At 37.1% G+C, this 11756-nt stretch overlaps 1 protein-coding gene and 1 pseudogene across 1 annotated transcript; one reads left to right on the top strand and one right to left on the bottom strand.

The window, feature by feature from the left end:
• On the top strand, positions 1–1413 carry LOC145632817 (leucine-rich repeat extensin-like protein 6 pseudogene; annotated as a pseudogene).
• Positions 1414–2243: 830 nt separating this feature from the next.
• LOC145632067 (protein NETWORKED 1A-like) lies at positions 2244–11404 on the bottom strand. The gene is made up of 4 exons (XM_081684338.1): positions 11029–11404; positions 10257–10532; positions 4833–9034; positions 2244–3657 (listed from the first exon to the last, which is right to left on the bottom strand). Exons 2-4 carry the CDS (start codon positions 10357–10359, stop codon positions 2554–2556), a joined length of 5409 nt encoding a protein of 1802 aa, XP_081540464.1. The 5' UTR covers positions 10360–10532; positions 11029–11404; the 3' UTR covers positions 2244–2553.
• Between the last annotated feature and the right edge of the window lie 352 nt (positions 11405–11756).

The raw sequence follows: 11756 nt of genomic DNA, 5'->3' as shown, positions 1-11756 counted from the left end.
ATGAATTATTACCTTAAACCAACATTAATTTTAGCCCTTTGGGCTACTACTTTTGTCATACTTTCTCTTCCAACTCCCTCACTACAACAACAATCTTCTTCATTTGAACAATCTTCATCAAATCGAACAAGTTCATCTTCATCATTTGATCAAAATGGCTCATCATTTGAACAATGGTCGTCCAATCGAAGTAGTTCTTCATCATTCAATCAAACTACAACGTTTCAAAAATCATCACCAGGAGGTGTAAGGCTTCAGAATGCATTCACTGCTCTGCAAGCATGGAAGAAAACTTTCACCTCTGACCCTTTCGGGTTTACCTCGAATTGGGTAGGCAACAATGTGTGCAGCTACCAAGGTGTATTCTGTGCACCAGCACCCGACAATGGTAATGTTATCACTGTTGCAGGAATCGATCTTAACCACGCCACAATCTCAGGTTCATTACCTGATAGACTCGACCTTTTACCTGACCTCGCGCTCCTTCACCTCAGCTCAAACAAATTTTCCGGTAATATCCCTTCCTTCCTTTCGCGGTGCAAGCTTCTCTTTGAGCTTGATTTAAGTAACAACTTGTTCCGTGGCCCTTTTCCTTCTGTTTTCCTAAATCTTCCATCTCTCAAATTCCTCGACATTCGTTACAATCAGTTCGAGGGTGTAATCCCTCCTCAACTCTTCAACTTAAAATTTGATGCTCTTTTTTTGAACAACAACCAATTCTCCTCACCCCTTCCTAGCACCATTGGAAACTCCCCTGTTTCCGTGCTCGTTGTGGCTAACAACAACCTTAAAGGGTGTTTCCCATCAGAAATTTCCAAAATGGGAAGAACCCTCGACGAAGTTATTCTCATGAACATAGGGCTAAAAGGTTGTTTACCTACAAGTATTGGGGGGTTGAACCAAGCAACCGTTTTCGACATAAGCTCTAACGATCTAACAGGCACATTACCTGAAAGTATGGGAAGGATGCAGAGCTTAGAGCAGCTTAATGTTGCAAATAATAAATTTTATGGGGAAATTCCAAACAGCATTTGTGATTTGCCTAAGTTGGAAAACTTCACTTATGCTAATAATTACATTACTAAAGAACCGATTCAGTGCTTAATGATTATGGATAAAAATGATGAGAATAATTGTCTAGATTTTTGGTTGTCACAAAAATCTTCTACAGAGTGTAAGGCCTTCTTATCCCACCCTCCAAGTTGCAAATGTGTAGGAAGTCCCCCACCGCGGCCACCACCTCTGCCGCGACCATCACCACCTCCTACAAAATACAATGCTCCACAAGTGCCGGTGCCTCCACGTCGAGCACCCCCACCTCCGTCAAAAAATTATGCTCCATATGTACCCGTACCTCCTCGACGACCACCACCACCACCACCTGCGCCTAAATATACTCCTCCACATGTGTAACCACTAAATTCTGTGCATGTGTAATTACTACTGGTCCTGCAACCTAGCTTCAGCATGGTTGATGCGAAAAATTCGGTTTAAAATTTTTTTTATTATCATTTGTTTTCAAATTTGTATTATTTTGTTATGGAAGAGAAATGTGTTGAATTAAATTGACCTTGACCAAATAGAATATTAGTGAGCAAATGTAATAAAATGAAAGTCAATGTGCCAATATTAATGTTATTTTTTAGCAATACTTCTTTGGGCCATGTAATTGTATTATTTTCATGTGTTGTTAAATTTAATAAATTGGACTATATAACCTCAGATGTTATTTTATAGAACACCATTTTGGATCTTCTGAGGAATATTTCATTTCTTACTTGTTTAATTATTTAGAATCTGAGTTTCAGATCTTTTCATCTATATATAATTAGAACTCCTTATCATATTTAATTCGATGCATGCATTAATATATATATGGATGTCCAACAAGATTATTTATAGGTTAATAATGTTGTTATTCTATGATTGGATTTTTGTTGTTATTAATGAAACTATGATAAGTGCCTTAGTATATATTTTTATCATTTTATGAGAGCATTTTGATAATAGTAAATAGATTGTGTCTAGCTATTTGATCCAAATTATGTTACTTTGCTTCTACTAAATACATATCAAACACTACTAGGAATTTATCTTTCTAAATGTATTACTCCATTAAAACTCCATAGTACAGGCCCAATCATACACCCATACAGTCTAAATGTAATACTTCGTATAATCATCACGTAATTAAGTCCGTCTAATACAGGCTTTTAGCAGCACAAGTGCACAACACACATAAATTAGGCTGTTCATTATCCCCTTTATTCATATACTGAACAATGATATTAGTATGTAAAATCAGGGGTAGAAACACAAAAGTCATACATTAGGGGAGTTTCAATTGCTACAACACTCAATCATAAACTAGGAATTAAAAGTTGTTCAGAATCTAATACAATTAGATCAGAATGTTTCCTGACTCTAATCCTAAAAATTGCAGGGGGTCCCAACAAAAAAGGACTGATCCTGCAATGTAGAGTGAGCAGTGACTCTAGGAGCTCTAGTAAAATGCTCAACCAAGCTGAACAAGATATATTTCACAAGACTGCCTCAGTTTTTCGTAGCTGTAGGTCTCAAGCAGCCACAGAAACGGGGTTTCTTTTGCTTTTTATTCTTGCGCACGCGACTGTAAAAAAACTCCCTCAACACAACTGATGCACTGCTTCTGGAACCATTCTCTTTGCCTTTGCTCTTCTTTTCGTCCTTCAGCCTCTGCAGCACGTACTGCATTTTCTGCATCTCTACCTCCAGTTTCCCAATATTTTCTGCCTCCTTCCGTACTTGCTCCGAGACTCTCTTTTGCCAGGTACTCTCAGCCTCTTCTGATATTCTCTCACCCCTCACCTCTGTAGTGACTGAGCGTTCCTCGATGCACCTAATCAACTCAGCATTGACATCCATTAAGTGGACGACAGAATTCTCCACATCCTGTAATTGCCCCCTGAAAGTGTCGTAATCCGCATCTTCACCTTTCTTCCTTCTCTTCTTTGGCTCCATTGTTTTCTTTAATTCTTGGACCGAAACCTGTAAGCCTGTCAACTTCTGTGCATCAGAAGAAAGTCTCTCCAAAACCTTTTTCTTCGTTCCTTTTCTAGTCAACTGAGCACCTCTATTTGACAGTTCTAGTCTATCAACTCCTAATTCTTTCTCAAATTGTGATTCTGGAGTCGGATTCAAAGTAGATTGGTTCACAATTTCATCTTCGATGGTATCAGTTCCTTGTTCGAGCACTTCACCGATCACTTGATCATGGCAGCTATCTTCTTCTGCAGCTTCCCATAGCCCAAGCATCTGATCATCAGATCCAGCACTGCCTCTCTTACTGACGCTCTGGAATGAACGGCCTGATGCTTGGTCAAGAGGTATATCCTTCATCTCTTCCCCACTTCTGATTTCACAAGTTTCCGATATGGATACCCGGCTACTGCGCCGATGCTCCTCCTGGTAGTGAGAGTTAATTCTTGATTTTAGTTCTTTAATCTCTTTAAATGCAGCTTCAAGTCTGACATAGTTATTTGATTGTTCCTGCATGGCAACCATTTCCTTTTCTTTTTGCAATATGTCTTCTATCACCTTGATTCTGTCCTGCAGTTTCCGCAGCTCAAAATAGCTACTTGAAGATGCTGAACTTTCTTCTGTCTGGTCCAAAATTCCCTGTATACAAGAATACAAATTAATGCAATTTCAACATGCATATTTTAATGTACAACAAGGAATTACTTGATTACATGACACTAATGTATGAATATCATTCATAGTATTGTACGCTCATTGTCCTGAATAACATCCAATTACAGATAACTGCACATCCCAAATGAATAGACCATGCACATCAAAGGATTTAATGCACTACTTCCGTTTTCTAATGTTTCTAACATTCACTGTTTGCTAATTAAGGCAAAGGAGAGAGAATAAAAAATTGGGTAGTGTAGAGGAAAAAAAAATATTGGATAAAGTCAGAGAATGAAAATGGTGAGTGGGTGTAAGAGAGTGAGTGAAAAGGTGTAAATATTGTGAGGTAAGAGGGGAAATGTAGTAATAGAAATTTGTCAAAATGTAATAAAGTAGATATGTTAAAAACATCATGAAATGGACAAAAATGAAACATATTCAAAACACTATGAAACTGAGGTAGTATATTTTTATTTGTGTCTTTTCTATTGACTTCACTCTATTACCTATCAATTGTCCCATAAATAAACTAGACAGGTTACATAGACAAAAATAATTTGTAGTGTCAAATAATAAATTTCATGAAAGTTTGATAGTTTGTATATGACAGGAATTGTTTGAAAAAGAGTTTCCAAAAATGAGATGATAAATATAGATGTTTTTAAGTCAAAGGCCAAAGATTTTGGTCAAAAAAGAATAATAGCAGAATTGAAAACTATAATAGTTTTTGAACAATAGAGGCCTATTTGTAGTTAGCTTGTGTCTACTGTCAGTACAATCAATGTTGGAATATTAGGCAGATATTACATCAGTATCAGTGTACTTGTACATCAATCCAGCAATTTGCAACATGCATTCTATTCCTAGACAGCCAACATAAACAATTAAAAATTAAACAAAAAAAAATGAATATATTGCAATTTGATAAATCTTAATTTTATAACCTCGCTACAATACCAGTTACCTATTTGATAAACCTTAATTTTATTTATATTACTTTACAAAAAAACGCCAATCATAATCTACAAGAGACCCCATTAAGCAGTTGAGCAACAAAACTTGATTAAAGAATGTTATAACAAATTTAGGATTATTAAGACATGGTTAATATAAGTATAACAAAACATAAGAAATAAGGGAGGGAATAAGATCATTACTTGTGTTTCTGCAGTGGAAGCAGTATGTAGCTTAGACTGCATGAGTGGATTTTTCTCGAGCAACGCAACGCTATCCTTAAGAGAGGCTATAAGTGGTAGGCATGTAGTAAGCTGGGATCTGAGAGCCTCGGCTTCACTTTCAAGTGAGGTAACTCTTTGTTTCATAGTCTCGACCTCCAAACTTCTTTGATTGCTTACATCTTCAAGGCACACACATAAGCTGCTCAGATCATGAACCTTGTTCTCAAACAGAACTTCGCGTACAGAAGAAATCTGGAGATCAAAATAGAAGGAATCTGCCTCAGCCTCCCAGAGTTCAAATTCATTACTTCTTTCATGCAGCTCTGAGGCCAAGATCACTTCTCTTATCTTATATTCTTCTATCTCTTCATGTAGCTTGCCTACTTCAGACTCCAAGTTTCCATTAGCATCACGAAGAGAAACAATTTCCTTCTCCTGATATTTGTTATCTTTGGACAGTTCATCCATCTGTTGCTGTAAAACTGTCCTTGTAACTTCTAAATTTTCACAATCCTTTTCAAGATACTGAACAGTACAGCACAATTCTGCATTTACATCATCTGCTGCTTGAAGCTTTAACTCAAATTCTGAAAGTTCTCTATCTTTTTGGTTTACCAACTCCCTCTCATCAGAAATTTCATGTCTTAACTGATCATTACGAGCACTGAGTTCAAGTTGCATATCCTCCAACTCCTTCATCGATGCTTTCAGGGCCACATTCTCCATTTCCTTAACTAACAGATTTTCCTCCAATTTTATGGATTTACTTTCAAGATCCTTGAAAGCTTTTCCCAGGGAATTCATCTCTTCGAAAACTTCCTCCAACTCCCAAGATTTCTCAATACCATAGCTCTTCAAGATCATAGACTGATAATTGAAAGCTAGGGCCTCAACAATGATGTAACTACTTTCCTCTTCTAAGATGTTCTTTTCCATCTTAATGTGCGATAACTCCTCCTGCAAACACCTGTTTTCGTCGAAAACAGACAGATTTTCCTCCTCGAGTGAAACATATGCACCTTGTAGTTGTGTTTGCTTCACATGTAAGTCCTCCACCTTAGCGTTCAAGGCTTCTTCCCGTTTCTCTCTCTCATCTAATTCCATACTCAGCTGCCTGCTCCTCTCCAGAAGTTGACGTTTCTCGTCTTCAACCACCACAAGTTTTTGAGCCAATGTTTGAGACTCCTGCTCAAGAACGATCTTCCTGGATGAAAGTTCTGCACATTCAATATTCAGCTGCCCGAGTATTGTTGTCAGAATGGATTTCTCAAACAATATCTTCTGATTCTTATCCTTGCTTTCTGACAAGGAGTGTTTGATGTTTCGAATACTGGCAAGTATACATGGAACAAAACTTTGCTCGGCTTCAATTTCACTGCCATATTTGATCTCAAGTGCCTTCAGAACTTGATTGATTCCTGTCCTCAGCGCTCCGATTTTGTCCAACAAGAACTCAGCTTCCACTTCTTGAATCATGTTCTCACTCTCTAGTTCTGTAATCAGCTTCTCGGAAGCTTTATTAGCTTCAATATGTCTCTGGCACTCAATCAGAAGCGAGTAGTTTTTGTCTTCCATATCTTGAATAAATTTCTGCAAAATGAAAATCTCAACCTGAGCATTGACAGCTTTCTCTAGCTCCTCCTCAAATTCCTTCTTCCTATACTTGTTTTCTTCTTGCAGATCATGGATGCGGCCCTCCAGTCCTGATAACCTTGATTCACTTGTCAGCACAAGACTTGCACGTTCTTGCTTTTCAAAATCAAGTGAAATCCTTAATTCATCTACTTGACTAAGCGTCGATTTTTTCTCCTTTTCAAGATCCATGTATTTGTCTTCTAAGTTTGTGAATCTTATTTCCAACTTCTCCAGCTTCTGCTCCACAATCTCCAGCCGAGAAACCAGGCCACTTCTCTCATCCAGAAGATTAGATTTTTCACTAGAGAGTAGCTGGCAAAAATCCTCCAAGCCCTTTGATTTAGCTCGTAAACCTTCCAGCTCAGCATTTGCACTTGAGAAGGAATTATGCAACAAGGTGTTTTTCTCCAAGAGACTCTGCATAGTTGTAGTGATTGATTGTAACTGGGAAAGAAGGGCAGATTTTTCAGCAACCATGGATGACTTATCTTCATTAAGGTCATGACAAGATTCCTGCAGAGCCTGCGCCTTCTCCTTGGATCTTTGCAGCTCGGCATTTACCTCCAACAATAAGGATTCCAAATCTGCATTTTTTTTAAGAAGCTCTTCCATGTCTTGCAACTTTTTTACAAGAGCTTCTCTATCATTCATATCCTTTATAGACAAATCCTTAAGCCTCGAATTCTCATCTTGCAAGTCCTTGACTGATGAAGCAAAGCATTCTGGATCTAGACCAACAGACTGCACTTGTAACATGAGAGTTTGATATCTCTTATACAAGCCCTCGATTTCTTCTTTTAAATTGTGAACCTGAAACTGAAGAGCATCACTTTGATCAGCTTGATGTTTAACCTCGGCTTCAAGTTTTTCTTTGACTTCCTTTAGTCTCAACATCTCGTCATGGAGACTGTTTTGTGAGATAGAGGAGGAAGAATTCAAATCATTCAGGGTTTGGTTTTCATCCTTCAGTCGTCGAACCTCTTCTTCGAGATCCTGTTTGCATATCTCAAGGTCATTCATCATTTGGAGCCCATTTTTGAGTTCCGATGTAAGGGCATTCTGCTTCTCTTGGGATTGAGCGTGTAGATCCTGAAGACTATGTAGAGTAGCTTCTACTTGAACAAATCGAGTGTGTTCCTCTTGTAAGTTGGTCTTCAATTTTTCCAATTCAGTCTCCTTTTCTGAAAGTATCTGGTCTGCTGCTGCTATTTTCATCACTAACTTTTGTGCTTCTGACTGTAAAGTTTCATTCATTTTGTCCAACAGATCACACTTATCCTCAGCACCCCTCAGTTTAGCAGTATTCAGCAACATCTGGGAATTAAGCCGAATATTATCTGCCTGAGCTTCACTCAACTCAAGCTGTAGCTTAGAGATAGTCTCCAAGCTCTGTTTGTAACGAAGAGCAACTTCATCTCTCTCTCCAATCACTCTGCCAACTTCCTCCTTCAAGGACTTTACTTCACTCTCAGCCTTTTCTGACTGCACACTGAGTAGTTTCAAGCTCTCCAATGCTTCTGCAAGTCTTTTCTCTAGAGCAGCTATTTTTTCTAGACACTCTTTGTACTGAAGCTCAGCAGCTTCTTTCTCAGCTTGTAATGTTGCAAGCTCTTGCTTTAAATTTTGACATTCATGTTCTGCTTCAGCAGCCCGCTCAGTCAAACCCTTTGAATCGTCCCAAGCTTGAGAAAGTGAACTTTCAACAGCAGCTAGATTTTCTGAAACTTGTCTGTATTGCATAAGACTTGAATCTCGTTCAGCTTCCATTTTTGTAAGGGCTTCTCTCAATGCTTGAATCTCGACCTTAGCTTCAGACACTATCCCATCAATATCTCCAGAACTTTTTTGGGCATGATTAAGATCTTTTTCCAAACTAGATATGTTATCCAGAATCTGCTGGTACTGAAGGAATATAGAATCTCTTTCAGCTTCAAGCTCAGCAATGGTCTGCCTCAAGTTTTCCAGTTCACTTTCAGCTCTACTTGCTCGCTCAGATTCATTAAGAACCTGGCTCTTCAACTTCTGATTCTCCTTAGTTAACTGAGATAAAATGCCACTTGAACTCCTCTCTTTCGTTCCACTTTCTTGCCAATTTTGGCCACCTTCAGGCCTACTATCAGCAGTACTTGACTCTTCTGGCCCAACTTCAGCTGAACGGAACATATCATTAAGCTGTTTCAGACCCTTCCTGCTGGTTCCACTGCCTTGTGAACTGGAAGCTGAGTGCCCCTGAAAATTATCGGAATCAAATGTAGTCCGAATTGGATGTGTTTCAGAAGTCTCTGACTCAGAACTCGAGGCTGCATCATCAGCTAGTGCAAATGGTAATTGGTCAGGAAAAGCTTGTGCCATTGTTCTATGGGCATGGCGGAGCTCTCCAGTGGCATGGTTATATCTTTCAGCCAATGCACGATAAGCTCTGTAGAATTCTTCAACCAGTTTCATAAGCTCAGGTCGCTTTTTATAGTACATCTCAGCCCTCCTAGCAAATGAATCAGCATCCTCTTCTATGAGCTTAATCATTGCTTTTACTTTGGAATCCATATCTGCCCAAAAAAAAAGGAACGTGACTTAGACAAATGATTGGTGATAAAAGTAACTACCAAACCTTTATGATCCATCCGTTAATGCAACAAATCAGCATAGAAACAAGAATATTCATGGGCGACACATATTATATCAAAATTAAGTAGATATTATGCAAGTCTACATGAGTTTACAAGATATTGCTTGCTTCATTTTCTACAGGAATATAAGATAGCTGCATATCTCACAATACTAACTACCTCCGTTTCTGAATGATTTTAACACTTCTCTTTTCGGTCTGTATCTAAAAGTTCTTAACATTAGCAGTTTGTTACTTTTGGCAAATACATTTTACCCTCTTACCACCCCCCCCCCTACCCCACAATATCTACACGTTTTCAATTTCTCTTAATTTATCTATCTTTTCCTTATACCAACTTTTTTACACTCTCTCTTACTTTACCACCTCTTTTTCACCACATCAACACTGTCTCTCCTATTATCTTAATATTTGCACAAACTAGTACATGTTACTTGTAACATCTAAGAGATATGGAGGATACGTAGTATTTGTTTTGATTCAAAATAATTATTTTATTTGACTATCATGATTGACAACGCACAACTTTGCCCATGATATCATGACTAAATACATTTGACTACAGTAGATAACAATTACTCCGTACTAAAGTATGTGGTTAAGGACCTTAAGGTCGGGATATATATATATATTGCAAAACTAAAAGTGCAGCTATTATTTCAAATTAAAGGAAGTACTTTTCATCAGAATTACCAATATTGATAACAACATATGCTCATACACTTAAATCATTTAGATATAATGTAAAATTAGTTACCAAAGCTTCTGAAATGCCAGTACTACAAAACCAAGAGACTTTCACAACTAAGATAGTAAGATTTCACATTTCACGAATCACGAGCCTTGAAGATTTTGAAATTACCAGTGAACCACATGATTTTGAATTGAGGTTCAAATACAGTTTTAAAATTAAAAATCTCAATGCTTTTCAAATCAAACATGATAGAAGGCATCGCAACCGGACCAAAACAAAAGAGACACAATAACAGACTCGATTAATCAACAAGCATGTCAAAAGTTAATACAACATATTTTACTTTTGATTAACTTCAAGCTAGAAAAATGAACAAACAATCAAATGCAGAAAACAAAAACAATGTCAAAAAAAATCATATTTGAGCATTTTTTAAGAGAATAGTTACCTTTAAGATTTTCCTGAAGCCATTTAGAGTTCTTGGGGCTAACATGGCTATCCCACCACCACGAATATAACCGCCTCGACTCTGAATGCAATAGAGTCCCCATGACTGCTGCCAGAAGCAGCCAAGCGGCGGGTTTCGACCTTGCTAGAGGCTGGTCTCCACACCAGTAATGAAGGTTTTCCCAGGCCAGAATACCAGGAAACAATTAACCCTTAACACTCCCAAAGCAAATTACACCACTTCCAACTTCCAAACCATACTTTCAAACTTTTCAACCTACAATGTGAAAAGTAAACTAATTAACTTGCTATAAATTCAATTCACACATTAAGAAATTTCTTCCTTTGTTACTCGGAATGTTCATTTTATCTCACATACCCATATCAGATACTCAACACTCGTACATAGCCAAATTACTTAACCCTTCATTTTTTACCAAATCCATTAGAAAACCTTTACAAAATAGCCCAGTTTGACACTTGAACACGTACCACATGGTGGTCGAGTCCAAGCAACATAGATTTCAATTTTTGATTAATTTCAATTTGAATCAACATCAACCCATAAAATTGATATCCAATTAGGATCTTCAAAAATCAACCCAAAAAAAATCCAAAAAATTTGCAAAACTATTACCAACCCATTAATCTAAATCATAACAAAGATACATTAATACAATCATCATGAATCAACCACAAAAAACACCCAAAAAAAATGGAATAATGAATGTATACAACAAAGTTTTTGAATGAGCATAAAAATAAAAACTTACCAAACATTAATTAAACACAACCAACTCCTAAAACTTGTGGATTAGCAGCAAAGAAAGGGTACTAAAACCCAGCTGCATTTCAAAACCATTCATCCCATTTACATAACTTTTTCTCTCTCTAGTTTCTCTCTCTAAGTCTAGGTTTGTTTCTCTCTCTCTCCAATGAGAGTGAGTTGAAGTTTTAAGTCCAATGATGCACTGGTAAGTGTCAGAGATGGAGGAGAGAGAAAGAGAAGGTAACGTACATTATAACTTAAAAAAGTTAAATTAATTGTCGGCATTTAAAAAAAAAAAAAAAGTTGAAGGGTAGGAGAAATTATTGCACATGTGATTAAGTCAGAAATCGGAATTTACTGAATATAGGTGTATAAACATATACCAAATCGTGTATGTCCTACTGTACCATTTTAAGACAATGGCTAAATGTTTAAAATTAATAAAGCCGTATAGGTAGAGGTCACTATTGGGTCGGTTGACTAGGACTATTCGAGTAATCCTAATTAATTTACCTATCTACCTATCTTGTATGGTCTTATGTGGATTAAATAAGTTTAAATTAAATCAAATTGAAATAAAAATAAGTTAAGATTAGTCAAATAAGTAAAAATAAGGTGAATTAAAAGTGTATTCAACTTGTTTTTAAAGTACTTGATACTACTTGATCCAAATTATGAAAAAATCTCTATCAATAATTGATTTTGTTATTAATTATGAAAAAATTTCTATTT

This window comes from Chenopodium album, chromosome 5, assembly GCF_948465745.1.
Source record: "Chenopodium album chromosome 5, dcCheAlbu1.1, whole genome shotgun sequence".
Lineage (NCBI taxonomy): Eukaryota > Viridiplantae > Streptophyta > Magnoliopsida > Caryophyllales > Amaranthaceae > Chenopodium > Chenopodium album.
Note: the sequence above shows the minus strand (reverse complement) of the source record. Positions and strands in the feature narration are given on the sequence as shown.